Source organism: Schistocerca gregaria, chromosome 1, assembly GCF_023897955.1.
Source record: "Schistocerca gregaria isolate iqSchGreg1 chromosome 1, iqSchGreg1.2, whole genome shotgun sequence".
Lineage (NCBI taxonomy): Eukaryota > Metazoa > Arthropoda > Insecta > Orthoptera > Acrididae > Schistocerca > Schistocerca gregaria.
Window position 1 is genome coordinate 463443967 of NC_064920.1, and position 23299 is coordinate 463467265.

Below are 23299 nucleotides of genomic sequence, written 5' to 3' on the forward strand. Positions count from 1 at the left end.
AGGACTGAACCCTGTGGGACACTATTCTTGGTACTTCTCCAGTTAGAGGATTCTGCTGATTTTTGCAGACTATCTGTACTATTAATTTCAACCTTCTGCATTGTTCCAGTTAGATATGAAGTAAACCATTCATGCATGGTCCGACTCATACCACAATACTTAAGCTTATCGAGAAGAATTTCATGATTCAAAGTGATGTTTGGCTATTCAGAGCATTTAGTATTTGATCAGTGAAAGCATATATAGCATTATCTGTTGAAAAGCCTTTCCGTAAACCAAATTGACATTTTGTTAGTACTTCATTTTTACAAATGTGTGATGCTATTCTTGATTATATTACTTTTTTGAGAATTTTGATAAAACTGTCAGAAATGATATTGGGTGGTAGTTGTTAGCATCAGACCTATCCCATTTTTTATGCAGTGGTTTAAAAATAGTGTATTTCAGTCTATCTGAAAAAAGGCCCTGTTTCATTGAGCTGCTACGTATGTGGCTGAGAGTCCTACTTATTTGTTGGGCACAAGCTTTTCGTACTCTGTTGGAAATGCCATCAATTCCATGTGAGCTTTTACTTTTTGAGCGAATTTATTATTTTCCTAATGTTAGTAGGAAGGTTGCATTGAATTTCAATTGTATCAGACTGCATAGGTATTGCCTCTTTAGTATACTGCCTTGTATTTTCTATTGACTAGATAAATCCTATTTTCTCTACAGTGTTTAAAATGATTAATAAAAATGTTTTCTACTTTTGACTTTTTGTTCGTAAACTTTGCATTGAGTCTGATAGAAATAGTCTTCCTGTGCTCTCGGTTGCTTTGTTTCCCTTTTAATAATATTCCAGACCAAATTGTTTTAATTTTATTATCACAGGTGCTAATCTCAGACATAATGCACATACTTGTGGACTTTTAAATAACTTTTCTTAATACAGTGCAGTAGTTTTTATAATATTCCGCTGTTTCTGGATAATTACTCCTTCTAAGTGTAAGATACACTTCCCTTTCTGTGTACAAGATGTTTTATCCCTTTAGTAAGTCTTGGCTTTTTAGATGGAGTCTTACAATTACACTTCACTGTTTTCGTAGGTAAACTGTTTTCAAACGAACTCACAAAGGTATCAAGCAAGAGGTTACATTTTAAATTACCATTTGGTTCTCTGTACACCTCATCCCAGTGTAACTGTCACATACTTTCCCTAAAATTTCCAATTGTTAAATCGTTAATTGAATGCACTACTTTGGAGGACTGTTTTGCATTACTGTATGGAACTATGTCATATACTGTAACTAACTGTGCCTCATGGTCAAACAGACCATTCTGAACAGGAAAAATTTTTATTTGATTAAATTTATCTTGGTCTATAAAAACATTATCTATCAGTGTGTTGCTTTCCTGTATCATGCGAGTAGGAAGATCAATAACTCACTAACACTGAAAGAACCAAGTAATACTTCAAGGTTAGACTTCTATTATCGAAGTCTTTCAGAAAATCTACAGTGAAACCTGTGATGCTCCCCCCCCCCCCTCCCCCCCCAACTATAATTTGCTTCCCTCTGTCATACAGATAGCACAAGAAAGAATACAAAATTTTCAAAAGTAGCTGAAAATTTCCCAATGGGGACCTATACACAATACAGTTATAGCATTATTTAGTTTAAGCTCACATGCTCATATGTTACTCTACACAATTTCTTTCTAGTTTAGAAATTTTTCACGCTATGATAAATTTTAACGTATATAGCAACTCCTCCTCTCTCTGTAGTGTGTCTACTTACATGCGCTGAAAGCTTATATCCACCTACATTTACCTTTTCCATATCTGTGGCTATATAATGTCCAGAAAGGCATACTACATCTATTCTACCTTCAGTTTCAAAATCTTCTAAACAAACAAGAAACTCAAATACTTTTTTTAATCCCCTGATATTCTGATGCAACATTTTGCAGACAGTATCCACATATACCACTAAATGTACCTGCAAAATTATATCATTGTGTGACACGTGGTTCAGGAGATATGATGTTTGATTCATGGAAGTTCAATTCTGAAAGAATTGGGGAAGGGGTTTACTGGTATTACTTGAAGTCCCCTGCTGCATTTTTGTACTTGTATGTGAAGGCTAATCCCAGGAACTACTGTAGGAATTTTGATTCATGTTTCACTAATAGTTAGACTGCTTTGTGAGGAAGGTTTTTGTGTATAATTTCTAATTACAGTAATGATGAGTGTACTCCTCTTGTTTTATTCCAAAATTTAACATTAACATTCTTCATTTCTGGAACTGGAGATACTCTGTAGATGCACTAGTGTGAAATCTTTGATGTGATAAAACACGAGGAATTATTTTGGTGTAATTGTGATTTGTGGTTATTTAACTAAGGTAAAATATGTGACACATTAACTAATGAACTATACACAAATTACAACAATTGTTTATAGAAGAAAATCAATTGAACAGTAAACTTTGGTGTTGATTTCCAAGGGTGTGGCTGAAGAAAATAATCTTGTCTTTAAAAGGTCCTAAATTACAAACACATAAGATATACTAGTGAGTTTAAGCAGGTGATTATATAAAGTAATTTTTTATCATAGCAAGAGAAATTATAGTAATTGAAATAAAGGAAAAATGAGACATTTGAGGAAGAGGAGTAATTTACAACATGACCTGGATGGGATTATAGTAGTATAGTAGTGACAGGTAAGGGAACTGTGTCTGGTCATGCGGTACTGAGCTTGGGCAGATGGACATTTTTTCATTGTTTCAAGGTAGTTTATCTTCCTTCCTTCCTTCCTTCCTTTATGGATAATATTACTTATTGCACCTAGTAATAGTGGCCTTCTATAAACAAATGGTATTCAAAAGCAGAGTCTTCTTTTCTAAGTTCACAACTTTTGTGGTGTTCTTTCAGGTGAGTGCTTGTAGACCTGCAAGACTGACCTATATATATAATTGGCCACAATTACAAGTAATTATATATAGTCTTCTCTTTTCCAAAGCTGGAGTACTGTCTTTACCATTGGGCAGAAAGTGTCCCAACAGTGTTGTCTAAACTATCTTTTAAGTTAGTGAGTGCTTCACTTGTTTGTACACATAAAATTTAAGAGTTGTAGAAAATCTATCTTTGAAGGAGAAAAAGCAACCATTCACCATACAGTTGAGACATTATGTGGTCAACAAATACATAAAGAAAGAAATTGTTACTAAGCATCCTGTAGGATGAGTCCGTCTGCTTCAACTGCAGAGCAGTTCTGTGCTTTACCCTCTCAACCACTCCTTAGAAACCTACCAACAACAATACCTCCATTTTTATCACTTGCATCCTTTTCATGCTGTAGCTGCACATGCGCCCGGTTCTCTCACCACTCTCAAGAACCAGTCGCAAGGAGCATCACCCCCCCTTTCCACCCCAATTGCCCAGTATCACCCCTCTCCCTCCCACCTCAACTCTCATGACCCATTACCATCCCACAGTGTAATAACTAAACCTCTTCCTCCACCTCTGCTTCGACTATGTTTCATTATGCCTTGAAATGAGGATTGGCGTTTCTAAAATCCTCCCCATTCCTCCTCCCCATTCCTTCCAGAGTAATATTCCACCACCCATCTGATCTATGAAATATTCTGGTTCATCCTAAAGCCATAATTATTCCCAATCTGTGAGTGTTATTCTTGTAAAAGACTCAGGTGTAAAACCTGTCCCATGCTCCCAACCATTGCGGTCTGTTCTAGTCCTGCCATAGTATATTCTGCTCTATCAGGGACAGGGCTACCTGATGCAAGCCACATCATGTACCAACTTTAATGTAACTTCTGCACTAACTTTTATGTGACATGATCACCAACTTAGTGGTAGAACATGTTACTAAGCAGAACATGATCAGCTTCAGTGCCTGCGTCACAGTCTATATCATTCTGTATTTCCCCCACACGCCCTCTTCTGGATAACATAGTTTGGGAATTCTCCTTACTATAGGCTTTTCTGTTCTGCGGCCTTCTTGGCCTCAATCTCCACTATCTCACGGTCACACATCCACAGCCATAAGTAGTTGAAACCAGCTATATTAATGATAATGATTTGCAAACTCGTTTATTCTACATATTCTCTTTGTTTTATCTGCAAATTGCCCTTTTTTTAAAAAAGTAAAACATTCATCAATCTGAATGTTGGTTTGATCGACCCAGTGCTTTATTGAGTTAGAACCTTATGAAATGGGTCAGCTCTAACCTTCTACTGACATGAAAATTGGCCCACCCAGTCATTTGTGGGAATTTGGAAGTTAAATGAGGAATATGAAAAAATGTGCATATTGGGATTTCCCTCAAATGCAATTCACGGTCAGAATTAAATACATGTAAGTTTCAGAACAAGCCCCAGAACCAAGAAGGGGATAGAACACAAAACCTCTTGAGTTGTCTGATACTCATTGATCAACCAGGATATGCTTTTTCCCTGTACCTGGTTTTATTAATGTATGTAAGAGCTTCACTACATTTCACAGAACAACATTCCATTTGTGTGTGTGTGTGTGTGTGTGTGTGTGTGTGTGTGTGTGTGTGTTTGTTATATCATTAATTTGCTCTCTGTGTTAAAATAGTGTGTGTGTGTGTGTGTGTGTGTGTGTGTGTGTGTGTGTGTGTGTGTGTGTATTTTTGTTTGTTATATCATTATTTTCCTCTCTGTGTTTAAATAGCATTGTCTACAGTGCATAAAAATGAAATGGACACTTCATTGGAGATACAGTTCATATCAATACCCATTTGTATTGTGATATATTATGAAATTTTGAGCATATGCAAGTGCCATGATAAACACTTACTGTTATCATCACTTGTAGGCTTAATTGTAATTTTGCTCTTTTAAAACCTTTGAGAACAGTAGGCCTATCCTCACTCAAAATAATCATTCTTTAATTTCATTGTGAAATCGTGTCAGAAATATGTTATTTTTGAGAAATTTTGGATGCTTACAAAACCATATTTTTGTAAGTTAATAGTACTAGTGTCCTGGATACGTAACTTATTTCATAGCAAATTAGTGTTTGCTGTTCACAACTACGGCCAAAGAATGCATCACCCTGGAATTTCATTGTATATAAACTGAAATAAATGTGTATTTTTAAGAATTTTTTGTAAGCTACCATTGCTCTTTGCATAATCTAAGAGTAATTAGCAATAAGTTGGTGTTTGTGATTTAGTTACTGTAGCAGATATTCTAACAAACGTATTGTGTTATAGCAAGTTTTCCCATAAAGAGGAGTAGCCATATGTAATACATATATCATTTTCATTTATCATAAAGTAAATCTGTTTTTGAGTTTGTTAACAAGTATAATTAACGTCAAATGTTTTAGGAAACTAGTAATTTTTACCATAGTCTTCTGTGTTGCCTTAATAGAATTCTCATTCTGTATATTTGCTTCAATACTTATAGGGAATTAGCAACTTTTTAGCTCAACAGATTAAAAGACGATCAGCAGGCTTAATTTAAAGTTATTTGTTCACTGCCCTGCAATACGTTACACCAGCCAAAATGAAGCCCGACTGTGAATGCTTTTCTCGAAAACAGGATGAGTTGGTTGACATTCATAAGCAGCTGGAAATCACCCTGACTACTGTGAAACGATTGGCAGCTGCTGCGAATCAGTGTGTTGGAAGAACTCCAGAGAGTCCTGTAACAAAATCGAAATAGTATGGGAACTTATAGGGAGTGAGGCTTGCCCCAGTAGGTTCCAAAACATTGTTCTTGGTAGTGAAGGTAGAAAAGTACAAAATCAAGAGACTATGGCAAAAAATTTTAATGAGCACTTTTTAAGTGTTGCTGAGAAAACAGTACACAATGGCTCCTTAGAAGAGGCCTTAAAAATACTGACAGGTTATTTCCCAAATTCCACAGAGCAGGTATACTATGTGATCAAACGTATCCGGACACCTGTCTGAAAAAGACTTAAAAGTTTGTGATGCACTCCATCAGTAATGCTGGATTCAGTATGGTTTGGCCCACCCTTAGCCTTGATGACAGTTTCCACTCTTGCAGGAATATGTTCAATCAGTTGCTGGAAAGTTTCTTGTGGAAGGCCGCCAATTCTTCATGGAGTGCTGCGCTGAGGAGAGGTATTGATGTTAGTCAGTGAGGCCTGGCACGAAGTCGGCTTTCCAAAACATCCCTATATGATTCAGGTCAGGATACTGTACAGATAAGTCCATTACAGGGATGTTATTGTTGTGTAACCACTCCGCCACAGGCTGTGCATTATGAAGAGTTTCTTGATTGTGTTGAAAGATGCATTCACCATCTCCACATTGTTTTCAACAGTATGAAGCAAGAAGGTGCTTAAAACATCAGTATAGGCCTGTGCTGTGATAGTGACACACAAAACATCAAGGGGTGCAAGCCTCCTCCATGAAAAAGATGACCACACCAAAATTCCACCATCTCCGAATTTTACTGTTGGCATGACACACGCTGCAGATGTCGTTCACCAGGCATTTGTCATCCACACCCTGACATCGGATCGCCACATTGTGTAGCTTGATTCATCACTCCCCACATTTTTCCACTGTTCAATCATCCAATGTTTACGCTTCTTACACCAAGTGAGGCATCATTTGGCATTTACCGGCGTGATGTGTGTCTTATGAGCAGCCGCTCGACCATGAAATCCAAGTTTTCTTACCTGCCACGATATTGTCATAGTACTAGCAGTGGAAACTGATGCAGTTTGGAATTCCTGTGTGTTGGTTTGCACAGATGTCTACCTATTACACATTACGACCCTTTTCAGCTGTAGGCAGCTCTGTCAGTCAACAGATGAGGTTGGCCTGTACATTTTTGTGCTATACGTGTCCCTTCACGTTACCACTTTCCTATCACATTGGAAACAGTAGAACCAGGGATGTTAGGAGTGTGGAAATCTTGCACACAGACGTATGACACAAGTGACACCCAATCACCTGATCACAATCGAAGTCTGTGAGTTCCTTGGAGTGCCCCATTCTGCTCCACGATGTCTAATAACTACTGACATCACTGATATAGAGCACCTGGTGGTAGGTGGCAGCACAATGCACCTAATGTGAAAAGTGTATGTTTTGGGAGGTGTCTGGATACTTTTGATCACATAGTGTAGGTATTGCCTCCACAACTGTACAGGCAGCAAGATTAACCATTATTTCTTTAAAAAGCAAAAATTCAGTTGGTGATAACATCTCCAGCAAACTGCTAGAAGCCTGCTGCAATCAGTTAAGTGAAGTCCTAGATCATATATTCAAATGCCTCTCTGAAACGAGGTATCTTCCCTGACAGGATGAAGTAGGCTATTGTAAAGCCCCTCTACAAAAAAGGTGATGCCTCAGATGTTCATCCTAACTCTCGTTTGACTACATTTTCTAAAAGTCCTCAAAAAAATAATACATGGTAGGATAGTCATTCACCTAGAAAACTTTGGAATAATTGTTAACAACCAGTCTGGATTCACAGAAGGCATCTCCACAACCGAAGCTATATTTTCAGTTACCAATAACATTTTGGAATGTCTTGACAAGAAGACTTTGCCTGTGGGAATATTTTGCGATCAGTCAAAGCCCTTCAACTGTGCCAGTCATAGAATACATATAGAGAAAGCATGCTACTTCGGGCTGCAAGGTCAAATGGGCAACTGTGTCAAATCCTATCTACAGGGCAGACAACAGAAAATAGTGTTAGATGATAAAACTGAGCAGGTAGAAGGGGTAGATTCTGACTGGGGAACTATAAATTATGGAGTTCCACAAGATTCTGTCTTTGGTCCCCTGTCATTTCTCACTTATATCAATGACCTGTCTTTGTCCTCAAACAAAGCAAGCAACTTTACAATGTTCGCAGATGACACAAATATTGTGGTAGACAATGACATCCCATGACCTAGAATTAAGTGCCAACCAATTACTTGAAGACGTGCCAACCAAATTACTTGAGGACATTATCAATTGGTTCACAGTAAATTTTCTATCAATAAATCTCAGCAGAATCAGTTACACTCATTTCAATTCTACACACAAAATCCCACAGGAGATAAATGTTGCATATGAGAACCAGCAGATACAGAGGGTAGGTCGTTTGAAATTTGTGGGCATAAATATAGATAACAGGCGTAATGGGGAACATAAAATCCACCAAACCCTGAAATGGATTAGTTCAGCAACATTTGCCATCTGGATAATCATCATAACTGGAGACATCAATGGACTCAGGGAGTTTGTCGATCCTCCTAACCAACACGTTTGAGGTGCTGTTCTTCGTTGAAACTTAAACTGAGCCAGTAGGTGTCACTTCACCTGTTCTGGGGAAATCTGTTTTGTCCAGTGTCAAGAGAAGGCAGATGCAAAAGACTAAGTGTTTGTTTATTGTTGGCAGTTCAAATGTATGCTGATCGATGGTATTCCTTAGGGAAATGGCATGAAGGGACATGAAAGGACACCAGGTGCACTCAGTGTGTGTGTGTGCGCCAGGGGGCCTCATTCAACATGTTGAAGAGGCTGTTGTTCCAGCAGTCATTGAAGGAACAGACTGCAACCAACTGCAGATTATGGCGCATTTTGGAACAAATGATGCCTTTATGCTGGGCTCCAAGGTCATCCTTAAGTCATTCCAGCGAATGGCAGAGAAGAATGAGAAGACAAGCCTTGTACATGGAGTTTCAACAGATCTCACAATTTTCAGCATTTTCCCCAGAACTGATTGTTGCTCTTTGGATCTGAGTCAAGTGGAAGAACTGAACCAGAGACTTCAACAGTTCTGTGACAAGCCAGGCTGTGACTTTCAGGACTTGGCCCATGGGTTTGAGAACTTAAGCTCCTCCTAAATGCATCAGGTGTGCACTACACATCAGAGGCTGCTACTCCAGTAGCTGACTGTGTGTAGGGTGCACACAATGGTTATTTAGATTAGGCAGCTCTCCATACAATCCAGATAATCCTAGCTGCAGGAAACCCACAAGTATCAATGTAAGATTGAAATAAATGCCTCCCACAAGTGAGAGGATTAAAATTCTAATGGTTAAATACTGAAGCCTTTGCAGCAAAGTGTCAGAGTTTGAAGTGCTCCTGAAAAGCAGTGAAGCTTACATAATACAACATACAGGAAGCTGGTTGAAACCTGTAATGGATAGCACTGAGATGACTTAGGAAAATTTGTGTGTTTATTGAAATGATAGGGAATTGGAGGTCATGTATTTGTCACCGTGGGCAAGAAACTCAAACCCACCTAGATAGAAATTGACGCTGCATGTGAGATTTTTTGGACAAGGCTCAGCATCAGCGATGAGCATAAAATGACAATTGGATCCTTCTGTCACCCACCAGTCTCGTCTCCCACTGTAACCAAAAACTTTAGAGAATACCTCAGTTTGCTTGTACGTAAGTTCCCTAATGATACTGTAATCATCATTGGAGACTTTAATCATCCCACAATTAATTTGAAAAATTAAAGTTTTGTTTATGGTGAGCTTGATAAGATATCCTGTGAAACATTACTAAATGCCTTTTCTAAAAATACCCAGAGCAGACAGTTAGTAACCCCACCCATTATGGAAATATATGGGATCTAATAGCAACAAATAGACCTAACTTCTTTGAGGATGTTCACATTGAAATTGGTATTAGTGACCATGACACAGGTATCAACAATAAGGAGAACTAAAACAAGAATAAAGATATTTATGTTCAGTAAACTAGATAAAAAATCAGTAGTGTCATGATGATGATGATGATGAGTCCCATACTCCGTTTACCGAGCGTAGGGGAGCGACGCGGGAGACCCGCGCCGCCATACTAGGCAAGGTCCTAGTGGAGGTGGTTTGCCATTGCCTTCCTCCGACCGTAATGGGGATGATTGATGATGATGATGAAGACGACACAAACACCCAGTCATCACGAGGCAGGTGAAAAATCCCTGACCCCGCCGGGAATCGAACCCGGGACCCCGTGCTCGGGAAGCGAGAACGCTACCGCGAGACCACGAGCGGACGATAGTAGTGTCATATACATTGAGAAACTTGAAACTTTCAGTACAGGTCAGGAGCATGTAGAGGAACTACGGCTCAAATTTAAAAGAACAGTTGACCATGCAATGGATAGATATGTACTCCGTATAATAGGTCATAATGGGAGAGAACCTTTATGATCTACAGTCACCGTAAAGGAATTTCTAAAGAAACTGAGATTACTGCATAATTGGTGTAAAGCAAAGCATAGGGCTATAGAGAGAGATGGAACATGTTTGTCTGTCAATAGAGTAATGCATGACGCCTTCAGTGCCTACCCTAGTAGAATGTTGTCAAATGATATTTCACAAAGCCCAAAGAAATTCTGGTTGTGTGTGAAGGCTGTTAGTGGATCCAAAGTTAGTGTCCAGTCCCTATTGAATGATGCAGTAACTGAAATTTTTATTAGAAATGAAAAGCTAAAATCCTTTGTTTACAAAGGAAATGTTCCTTTACAAAAGAAAGCCCAGGAGTACTGTCCCAATTTAATACCCGCACCACTGAAAAGATGAATGAAGTACGTGTTAGCGTTAGTGGTGTTGAGAAACAACTGAAGTCATTAAAATTGAACAAATATTCTGGGTGTGATGGAATCCCTATCACATTCTATAGTAAATTTGCAGCTGAGTTAGCCTCTCTTCTAACTATAACCTGTTGTAGATGCCTCAAACAAAAAACTGTGCCCAGTTCTTGGGAAAAAGTGCAGGTCACACCCCTCTACAAAAGGATAGTAAAACTGATCCACAAAACTACTGTTCAGTAACCTGACATCAATTTGTTGTAGACTCTTAGAACATATTCTGAGTTCAAACATAATGAGGTACCTTGAACAGAATGACCTCAATGCCAAGTAGAATGGAGTCCGAAAACATCAGTCACGTGAAACCCAACTTGCATTTTTCTCGCATGGTATATTGGAAGCTATGGATCAAGGCAATCACGTAGATGCTGTATTTACTGATTTCTGAAGATCATTTGACTTAATGCCACACCTATGCTTATTGTCAGAAGTACGATTTCATGGGGTATCAAGTGAAATTTGTGACTGGATTGAGGATTTTGTGTCCTCTCTACCAAAGCCTGTTATCATGGATGGACAGTCATTGTAAAATGTAGAAATAACTTTGGGTGTGCCCCACGGAAGTGTGTTGGGACCCTTGCTGTTCATTTTATATATATTAATGACCTTACAGAAACCTGAGACTTTTTGGAACATATGCAGTTATCTATAATGAACTACTGTCTGAAAGAATCTACATAAATTTTAGTCAGATTTTGATAAGTGGAGGAAATATTGGCAACTTGCTTTAAATATTCAGAAATGTTAAACTGTGCACTTCACAAAGTGAAAATATGTTGTATTCCATTACCTTAATATCTATGAATCACTGTTGGAATCGGCCAACTCATCCAAATACTTGAGTGTAACACTTTGTAGGGATATGAAATGAAATGATGACAAAGGCTCAGTCCTGAGTAAGCATGTGGTAGACTTCGTGTTATTAGTAGAATGCCAGGGAAGTGCAATCAGTCTATAAAGGAGGTTGCTTACAAATCACTCGTGCAAGTGGTTGTAGAATATTGCTGGAGTGCATGGGACCCGTAGTGCACAGGACTAACTGGCGACATCGAACATAACACAGAGAAGGGCAGCACAAATGGTCACAGGTTTGTGTGGGAGAGCATTACAAAGATTCTGAAGGAACTGAACTGAAAGCCTCTTTAAGATGGATGTAAGCTATACCGAGTAAATCTATTAGCAGTGTTTCAAGAACCAACTTCAAATGATTGCTATAGTAATATACTACAATCCCCTACATATCTCTCACATAGGGATCGTGAGGATAAGATTAGAATATTTACTGCACGCACAGAGGCATTCAATCATTCTTCCTGCATTACGTAGGTGAATGGAATGGGAAGAAATCCTAATAACAGGTACAGTGGATGTACCTTCTGCCATGTATTTCACTGTTGTCTGCAGATGTAGATGTATATGATAAGTGTGGGCTTGTAAATATGCTAGTTGACAAAAAAGTCAACCACCTGGAAGGAGTGGAGGAAACGAAATGAAACTTCGCAATTTTTGTGTTGGTGTTTCAACGGCTACAAATCAAGTCAAACTTACAAAAAACATGGCATATAAGCTGACTTATCAGTGTGACATTGCACCTCTTCTGGCCTGGTTACATGCATTATAGCTAACCCATAACTGTTGTAACTGGTCTTGATATCCTGGATACTGGCAGTGGGGCAGAGATTTCTGAGTTGGTCCCACATGTTCTATAGGTGCCACATCTGGGAATCTTACTGGCCATGTGAGTACCTCAACATCACACACAGTACATAGGGACATGTGCCATGTGAAGATGAGCATTGTCTTGTTGAAGAATGAAACCATGGTACTGTTGCTTTTAGAGGTAATACATGAGGATGCAGGATACATGTAACGCACCATTGTGCCGTCAGAGTTCCTTGAATCACTGCCAGCCATAGCCTGAAGTCATACCCAATGTCTGCCCACACCACAGTGCCAGGAGTAGCAACACTGTGCTTCTGCAAGATATTGGAAGAAATAACTTCGGTCCAGGTTGCTGCCGAACTCGCTGACAGTGGTCATCAGGGGTAATACAGAACCGCAATTCATCACTGAACACGATGTAGTGCCATACGTCAGCATTCTGTGTTTCACAGTTGAAGCACCATTCTAAATGCTGCTTTTTGTGTTACTGTGTTAATGGCAGCATACAGTGGGATGGTAATTTCGTAGTCCAGGTGCTGCTAGTCTCTGACCAGTGGTGCAGGATGACACAGACCTTTACAAGATGTCCATTACTTGTTCTCAGAAGGCAGGCACAGATGTAAAGTGATTGTGAGGGCATTATGATGTGCTGGTGCCAAAATGCAGTAATCCTCCTTTGTGATGCTCAGATACGGTTGACTAGAATCTTGATGACGAAGATGCCTGCCCTCATATTCCCATGCAGTCCAACATCGGGCCACTCTCACAACTCAATGCTCCACAAATCTGGAAGGTGAACAATTCCTCACCTGGCCAAATGGAGACCAACAGCGAGGCCCATTTCAAACTCTTGTCGGGTGCTGATAACACTATCTCACATGATTGTGCAGCATCTCTGTGTTTTTGGCAGTGATCATTCACATCTGATGCTGTTTGTGTCCCTTATGTATCCTATGAGCCCTGGTAACAACATTGAAAATAGTGTACTCTGGTGACCATTCTACTTGTCACGAGAACTGTATCTCATGTGTATACGTCTGCCTATGGTGTGTACATATGTACAAAGTTACATTGACATCTGTCTATGATTTCTGTGTTTTTCACTTCAATTGTCAGGTAGCTTATTTGTTGTTAGTACCACTGTACTGAATGGTCATTATTTATGTGGTTGACTGTTTATTTGAAATATCTTTTATGCATATGGTATTTTATGTTTTCCAGAAAAATCTTGCTGATTTAGAAGAAGAAAAGCTGAGAATCCATGAGCATCTGAACAGGAAAGACACAAATTGCCATGGAGAAGAGAAAGCAACGGAAAAGTTACATGAAGATTTACAAGATATTGAGGAAGAGACAAGATGCCTGTTGGAGGAAAAGACTGAAATTGAAATAAGGTTAGTCAATAAGATAACCTGCATGATTATGTGCAAATCTGTTTACATGATGATGTTTTGAGGTATTCCTGATAGCCAGCCATAAAAGGTAGGTGTTTTTGTGTGTGTGTGTGTGTGTGTGTGTGTGTGTGTGTGTGTGCGCGCGCGCGCGCTTGTGCATGTGCGCTTGCTTGCCAGGTGGTTTGTGATACAGCCCTAATATGGCTAACATGAAGTGTTGTGAAGTAATTGTGAGCATAATTTGTCTTTATCCATCATTTAATATTTTTTCTGTAACATCCATTATTCAATTTGCTTAATATAATTTTATTTTCGACTTTGTGCAGCATTGTTAGCTACCTTGCTTGTTTTACCAGTATTTAGGAGTGCCCAGTTTTTCATCAGGAATGATGCTCATTTGTACCTTTGCGGAGTGATATTTTGCTTTTTAAAATTGTTGGCAAATACTAAGTAGGGTAACATAATACGGACTTCAAAGAAGTTCAGATTGTTAATAACAGGGTATCTACGACCTGGGACAACCGGTAAATCCGGGAATAACCCGGGAATTTTTTCATGCGGGTGAAAATCGGGAATTTTTTAGAATTATGGGAATTTTTCGTTGATTAAGTTTTCAGTTAATTTTTTTGTAATTTTGACTGGTAAGAACCAATACTCTAACTAAGGGATACAAACATGAATGAGAGAAAAAACGAAAATAAAACTTAAATTGCAAAGTAATAGCACCCTATAAAATAACAAAGTGCTCGTACAAGCATCTGCCAACAGCAGAATGTGTCAAAGACTTTGTAGTACTATTTGCCGCTTCCGGCTACAGTAATGTGGCTGTTAGCTGGTGCCTGAAAAAAGTTTGCTGGCGCGCCCAAGCTGACAGATTCATGCGCGTGCAGCAGGCCCGGATCTAGTGGGGGGTGAGGACAAACCATGGTATCAGAACCAGCAGACAGTTTTTTTTTTTTTTTTTGGGGGGGGGGGGGAGGGGGGAATTTATATTCTCGAGGAAAAAATCCTTGTTTCACAAAGCACCTAGCATCCAGCACACGTCGGTCTATTGACGCACTCCTGTTGGCTAGAACACATTCTAAGTTGATTTCTGAATGAATTATAAGTTGATTTTTTAATGCGTGCATATTGTATGTGATGCCTCTGCCAGGGGAATCATCATCACATCTAGAAACAAACTTTCCTGCAGACAAAACAGGATGAGGCTTTATGAGCTGAGCGAAAGAAAACTGAACTGGAGAATGCCAAGTGCTGCTTGTTTATGTTGGTTTGAGAATATTCAGCGTTGTTATAATTACTAGGGAAATCCATAGATTCAGACTACCAGAGTGGAAATAAACGACTAACAGGAATAACAGGTAAGAAAGATTACATATTATCTTCTCAGTGTATCCAGGAAAGTGAAATTTTGATGGAAAATTTTTTGGCCAGGTCGCTACACTATACAGGGCCAGTTGCAGTCCCCGACTAGCAGCCGTTGATGTCCCATTCTGGAAGTGGCGCGGGAAACACATTGTCCGAACTTGTAATGAGGACTAACTGGAGAATAACCTCTGGATAACTAAACTGGTGATTGTGGCAGGGGTAGTAAAATTAACTGGAGAATGAGTTTTGACAGTGGTAGGAATAGTTAAAGAATTAGTGATGATAAGACTGTTTGTTAGAACGAGGAAGGAGAAGAAACGGGGACATCACACAAATTATGGAAGAATATGACAATTCCAAATTTATACAAAAATTTCATTCTGTTTTTTGATCTCGTGCATGAGAAACTGGAGTGCATGAATGAAATGTGAAACTATTTCCTAACATAAAGCTTTTTGCTTGTAGTAGGCCAAATAGGTATTTCATATTGGTACTTCGTGAATTATTTTGTTGTATTATAAAAAAGATCATTATTGCCAAAACTGTGTCGCGTATTTGGTGTGTGTTACAATTGCTGCAATATTAGAAAGGCCCATTTTGTTTTATTTGGCACACAGTGACAAAATAGACGTAATCAGATTGAGAAACCATACCAGTCTTGTGTATTATATTAACAGCTTTTTCAGTATTAGACAACGGCATTTCCATTTTTCACGTAGCAAAATGTTTGACGAACTTTGATAAGGTAATAGCTCTTTCGCAGAAAGGAAAGAATGCCACGTAGAGCTGTATAAAGCTGTAGCAAGATTATAGAGAAAAATCACTAGGAGCTAAGGATTGAAGAAATGTGTACTGTCTTGCCTGTCTCCTGTCTTTACTTTTTTTTTTTTTTTTTTTTGTGAATTGTGTTTTATTCATCTCATGACGTACATTTGCAATCCATTTGGTTTGCGTACAGGAGACATGTCAAAAATTTATAAAACAATTACAATGATTTTTACATTAATTAATGATAGCACTATAATAAATAACAACACTATAAGGATATTTCTTGGAACATGTAACACATTGTACCCAGCTCAAATTTCCAGATTGTCCTGCATGAATTCATCCACTGAGTAATAACACTTCATTGTCAGTACCTCATATAGCTTTCTTTTAAGTGAACCTAAATTCATCTGCATCAACTTGTTCCCTTTTAATTTATTAAAAATTTTCATTCCCATGTATTGAGGTCCCTGGGCAAACAGTCTGAGGCGGTGGGTGGGGAGCATAAAATTTTCTTTGTTTCTGGTATCATGTGAATGGACAAAATGGTTTCCCTCAAATAAGCCGCGTCTGGAGTACAAAAATATAATAATCTCATATATGTATAAGGATGGCAGAGTTAATATTTTGAGTTTCCTAAATAATGGTCGACATGGTTCTTTGTGATCGGCAGTGCACATATTTCGTATGATTTTTTTCTGTATTTTTAGTATCCGCACTATGTTTGTCGAGTTACCCCAAAAAACAATACCATACCTAATAATGGATTCAAAGTAGCTTGTATATGCTACTTTCCGCGTGTCAATGTCCGTTGCAGTTGATAATATTTGCATTGCAAATGCAAAGCTGCTCAATTTGTTTGCAAGGTATTCAATGTGTGCCTGCCACCTCAAATTTTCATCTACTTTTAGACCTAAGAATTTGACTGAGTCAACTTCTTCTATAACTTGGTTGTTGTGTACAATCTTAATTTGCTCACATTTTGACTGTTTGGTTTTGAACTGCATCACGTGAGTCTTAGATATGTTTAGATTCAGCCCATTTAGCTGAAACCAAGTTTCTAAGGTACTGAGGGTACTGATCACAGATTTGAGAATTTTTTCTGAATCCTGATCTTCAACTAAGACAGAAGTATCATCTGCGAACAGAACTGATGGGGAGCTGATATTTAATGGTAAGTCATTAACATAAAAGAGAAATAGGACTGGGCCTAATATGGAGCCTTGTGGAACACCCTGAGTAATTTTTTTCCAGTCAGAAAAATAATATGCGCCATTTGAAGAAATGCTAACTCTTTGCTTTCTGTTGGATAAGTAGGATTTAAGCCATTGTAGGGCACTGCCGCCAATGCCATACTTTTCAAGTTTGTAAACAAGCAATGCGTGGTTTACGGAATCGAATGCCTTTGTGAGGTCGCAGAAAATTCCTGCCACCTTATTTCTCTTGTCTAATGACGTACTTATTTTCTCAATGAAACTGTTAACTGCATCTACGGTGTTTTTCCCTTGCTGAAAACCAAATTGATTGTTTAGAATAACAGAATATTTTGCAATGAAGTTTTGGATTTGAGCAACAGCAAGTTTTTCAAATATTTTAGATAGGACTGGGAGAATTGAGATAGGACGATAATTTCCCATGATCTCTCTTGATCCCTTCTTGAAGAGTGGTTTGACTTCAGCATATTTCAGTACCTCTGGGAAACAGCCCTCTTCAAAACATTGATTTATTATCTGAGCTAGTGGGTTTGCAATTCTATTGTGTACCACTTTAATAACTTTGGTGGGTATTCTATCCCAACCTGCAGATTTTTTGTTTCTTAATGTTAAAATAGCATTTTCTACATCCTCAAAAGAAACTTTTGAGAATTTTGTAAAGTTTTCAGAGTTTTTGCCTAGGCCAAAGGGATTTACTTTGTTGTCATAATCTGCTACATCTACATCAGATTTTGCTACATTTATAAAGAATTCATTAAAGTACTCTGGTATTTGAGTTGGATTTACAACAGTTTTTCCTTCAATGTCAATTTTTGGAATTTCTTGGTTACAGGCTTTAACACCTAACTCAGATTTAATGACTGACCACACAGCCTTTGTCTTATTTTTATGATTTAAAATTAACCTGTTGTTTGCCAGTTGTTTTGCTGCCTTGACAACTCTTTTAAATATGGTTTTATAGAGTCTAACATATTTAATGAAATTTATATCTTTATTATATTTTAGTTCTCTGTGCAGTTGCCTTTTCCTTACACTGGAAATTTTTATGCCCTGGGTAATCCACTTTACTGTATTTGTTATCTTATTGCTGCAGAGTCTAGGTGGAAATGTTTCATTAAAGTCTGCAAGAAAACTATTTAGGAATTTCTCAAAGTTTTTATCACTTGAGTTACCATAATCAAAAGGCCATGTTTTATCTCTTAGCTTCTCACTAAATGTTAGCAAGTTTTCTTTGCTAAAGTTCCTGCTCATATGGGTTCTTGTATGTGAAATGTTTGTGTCTGTCTGTGGTAGCTCAATAAACAATACATAATGATCTGAAATACCTAGATCTACACAAAATTTATACACATCTTCATATACATAATTAGTTAGAACATTGTCAATGCATGTTGCTGATTGCCCATTGTCCCTGGTAGATTCAAAGAAATTCAATTTGAAACCATATTTCTTAACTAAGTCAGTGAACCTTGAAGCTTGGCTACTATTACATGTGATATCAATATTAAAATCAGCAGCTATTACAACTTTTTTCTTTGTTTCTCTACAAAGGTCTTCTAGCATAATTTGAAGCTTAGATAAGAATAGTTCTGTTGTTGATGTCCCTGGAATTCTGTATATTGAGATTATTATAACATTTGCTAGCGAGTCCACTATTTCTACACAACAGCTCTCGAACACACATTCTTCATTTAAATAATTAAAACAGTTTCTGGTCTCATAATTTATGTCATTGTGTAGAAGTATACATGAGCCTCCACGTAACTTGTTTCTTCTACAAAAGCTACTTGCTAATCTGAAGTTCCCTATTTTGTTCAGAATTTTAATTGTCCCCTCAGTCAACCAGTGTTCATTTAAACAAACAACTTTAATATTTGCATATTCTGACAGAATGATTTCCAATTCATCTATTTTGGAGCTTTTATTATTAGAAGCATCAGTGTTTAAGCCATTTATATTCCAGTGGATAACATACCTACTTTGACTATTTCTTACAGGCTTTAGCATATTTCTTGCCAGATAATGGTTTGGTTTTTTCTTTCTTAATGCTACACACGTTTTAGGTATCCTATATTTAATTTTATGTTACTCAGAAGAGCAGTCATTAGTTAACAGGCAATAAAGAGTCCAGATTTTCTGAAGAATACTTGTTCTCCCGGTTACAAATGATCCTATCCAATACTAATTGCGAGGGGTTGGGCAGAATGTCAAACCGGCCGACTGGGAGCAGGATAGGCACTAAAGGACATATTAATTTCCACTGTCCTGAAATAGTTTGGTGGCATCCTTTACAAAATATACATGTTTGAGTTCCGCAGAGTGAAATATAGTGACGTGCGCTATAAGAATGTTGTTTGAAAAGGCGTGTCACTGCACTGCACACATAAGACCAAATAAAGTGTCTTACATTTCCTCGAAAATATATGTTTTATGTATCAGACTCATCAGAAAGATGTGCGCTACAAAATGACCTTATTTTTGAAAAGTTTTGATGTTCTGATGTGTAGAGCAGTCTGAGTTATTGCTGGAGGGGCGGGGAGGGGGGGGGGGGGGGGGGGAGGGTGTAGTCTCCACGTGATCCATGTTTACATTTAGTGATTTTTCTGTTTCCTCTTCATTTACTGCTCTCACGTCAAATGAAAACAAGACAGATTTCTGTGACTGGGAGCTATCAAGTGAATAAAATATATTCACATAATTATGGAAGCCTAAAATATGTTACTAGTTTCAGATTTCATTTTATTTCAACCTTTCTGACAGTCAAGCATTAATCGCCTTGCAGAACAATAAAGTTATTTTTGTCAATTTGCTAAAGAAATTTGGCTTTTATTAGGGTGTCCTGCTGAGGCAGTGACTTTATTTTGAAACGAAGTGTTTGATTCCACACTATTGGCTAGTATTAACTGTTCGCTGCATTTCAAGTGCACGTTTTCATCTTCTAGCACATATGGAATTATGCCATAACAAAGAACCAAACATGAGATAATACAGTACTGGTACTCGAAGAAAATTTACGTCCCGAAAACCAAAATGAAAAGTTTCATATCAGGTTGAGGCCTACGTTATTCGGAATCTGGACATACGAATGTATACTGTAAGGCGAACTATGCATTTTAGTATGGTTCACAAAATTCTGACGCTCTTGGAGTGTCCTCTGATGTCTTGTTTCTTTTATGACAAGATGTAAGAGCTTTTAATGTTTTACACGTACGAGCATACGGGCTTCCTACGTCACTATAGCTGCGCAAGCACGGTGACGCCTCTTACCTGGCGCTGTCTGGCAATTGCTGAAATGAATCTATTTCTAACAAGTCGCGGGAAAATATTGCAAATTGTTGTTTGAAAAGCATAATTTCAAAATAAATTTCCTTTTACGCAAGATGAACTATGTGTGATAATGTACGACGAATTTCCTAAATCTCTTTAAAAATCAACTCTTTGATGATGAGCCATTTAGAAGAATTTTTAGCCCAGAAGGTCAGAGTTTTATTTCGGTATTAAAAATTTTACTGGCGTTTTTGTCTGATGTATCTTAGAGTGTAACATGCGCTAAACAAATCAACATTACATGTGAATGTGTAGCTTCTATTGTAGCTTATTACTCTTCAAGACAAATATTATATGTGAAAGCTTTGCTTTTCTTGTAGCAACACTATGTATATTAATTTAAACCATTAAATTTTCCTGTTGGTGGAATTCGAATTTATACTTTCGTAATGTGAAAATATGCAGCGTACATGTTGCTGCATATCAAAGATCTTTCCAAAACATGTTTTTACGACCTGAGTTTCATTTTCTAAAGCGCCGGGAAATTCTACGCTGCTGTATAAAACCATATTCATTCAAAGGATACGTTTTACAGTTCCAAGGGAAAGTATACTGTCATTTAACACGGAAAAAGTGTATTTTCACCCGGGAGAAAATGAAGTTTTGACCGGGAGATGCGGTAAAAATCCGGGAATTTATTTTCCTTGTCCGTGTGTACAGCCTGTAATAGCGAACCATGAAAACATGCAGCATCCATCCCCATTTGTCCTGATAATAGTGGTGACACTTCACAAGATATTGAAATTATTGGGGGAGTTATCTGGATCTGTGATTGTTCCTCTCAATTCAAAGAGATTAATTGAAGCTTGGTCAAAATCTCTCGCATCTCACTTGACGGCAGCCAAGAAATATACAAAGGGTTAAAGTCTGGTGGCAGGGGATGACACCCAAGCACAGTCTTGTTTGAGGAGTGTTCCTCAAACTGCCGTGGCACAAGTTGTTTTATTGAAGATGAAATTACCTAGTGATGGCCTATTCGAACACAATAAATGGATGCATCTACATCTACATCTACATCTACATCCACATCCATACTCCGCAAGCCACCTGACGGTGTGTGGCGGAGGGTACCCTGAGTACCTCTATCGGTTCCCCCTTCTATTCCAGTCTTGTATTGTTCATGGAAAGAAGGATTGTCGGTATGCTTCTGTGTGGGCTCTAATCTCTCTGATTTTATCCACATGGTCTCTACGCGAGATATACATAGGAAGGAGCAATATACTGCTTGACTCTTCGGTGAAGGTATGTTCTCAAAAATTTAACAAAAGCCCGTACCGAGCTACTGATCGTTTCTCCTGCAGAGTCTTCCACTGGAGTTTATCTATCATCTCCGTAACGCTTTTGTGATTACTAAATGATCCTGTAATGAAGTGCACTGTTCTCTGTTGGATCTTCTCTATCTCTTCTATCAACCCTATGTGGTACGGATCCCACACTGTTGAGCAGTATTCAAGCAGTGGGCAAACAAGTGTACTGTAACCTACTTCCTTTGTTTTCGGATTGCATTGCCTTAGAATTCTTCCAATGAATCTCAGTCTGGCATCTGCTTTACCGACAATCAACTTTATATGATCATTCTATTTTAAATCACTCCTAATAAGTACTCCCAGATAATTTATGGAATTAACTGCTTCCAGTTGCTGACCTGCTATTTTGTAGCAAAATGATAAGGAATCTTTCTTTCTATGTATTCGCAGCACATCACACTTGTCTACATTGAGATTCAATTGCCATTCCCTGCACCATGCGTCAATTCGCTGCAGATCCTCCTGCTTTTCAGTAAAATTTTTCATTGTTTGAACCTCTCGATACACCACAGCATCATCTGCAAAAAGCCTCAGTGAACTTCCGATGTCATCCACCAGGTCATTTATGTATATTGTGAATAGCAATGGTCCTATGACACTCCCCTGCGGCACACCTGAAATCACTCTTACTTCGGAAGACTTCTCTCCATTGAGAATGACATGCTGCGTTCTGTTATCTAGGAACTCCTCAATCCAATCACACAATTGGTCTGATAGTCCGTATGCTCTTACTTTGTTCATTAAACAACTGTGGGGAACTGTGTCAAACGCCTTGTGGATGTCAAGAAGCACGGCATTTACCTGTGAACCCGTGTCTATGGCCCTCTGAGTCTCGTGGACGAATAGTGCGAGCTGGGTTTCACACGAATGTCTTTTTCAAAACCCATGGTGATTCCTACAGAGTAGATTTCTAGTCTCCAGAAAAGACATTATACTCGAACAAAATACGTGTTCCAAAATTCTACAATTGATCGACGTTATGGATATAGGTCTATAGTTCTGCACATCTGTTCGACGTCCCTTCTTGATAATGGGGATGACCTGTGCCCTTTTCCAATCCTTTGGAACACTACGCTCTTCTAGAGACCTACGGTACACTGCTGCAAGAGGGGGGGCAAGTTCCTTCACGTACTCTGTGTGAAATCGAACTGGTATCCCATCAGGTCCAGCGGCCTTTCCTCTTTTTAGCGATTTTAATTGTTTCTCTATTCCTCTGTCGTCTATTTCGATATCTACCATTTTGTCATCTGTGCGACAATCTAGAGAAGGAACTACAGTGCAGTCTTCCTCTGTAAAACAGCTTCAGAAGAAGACATTTAGTATTTCGGCCTTTAGTCTGTCATCCTCAGTTTCAGTACCATTTTGGTCACAGAGTGTCTGGACATTTTGTTTTGATCCACCTACCGCTTTGACATAGGACCAAAATTTCTTAGGATTTTGTGCCAAGTCAGTACATAGAACTTTATTTTCGAATTCATTGAACGCCTCTCGCATAGCCCTCCTCACACTACATTTCGCTTCGCGTAATTTTTGTTTGTCTGCAAGGCTTTGGCTATGTTTATGTTTGCTGTGAAGTTCCCTTTGCTTCCGCAGCAGTTTTCTAACTCGGTTGTTGTACCACGGTGGCTCTTTTCCATCTCTTACGATCTTGCCTGCAC

General features: G+C 38.5%; 1 protein-coding gene across 3 annotated transcripts in view; it reads left to right on the plus strand.

Moving 5' to 3' along the window:
• LOC126352582 (pleckstrin homology domain-containing family D member 1-like) overlaps positions 1 to 23299 on the plus strand; it is a 184620-nt gene that overhangs the window by 73226 nt on the left and 88095 nt on the right. For all 3 annotated transcript variants that reach the window (XM_050002698.1, XM_050002700.1, XM_050002699.1), the window contains one exon: positions 13485 to 13657. In XM_050002698.1, coding sequence (XP_049858655.1) covers positions 13485 to 13657 — 173 coding nt within the window. The remainder of the gene's footprint in view (positions 1 to 13484; positions 13658 to 23299) is intronic.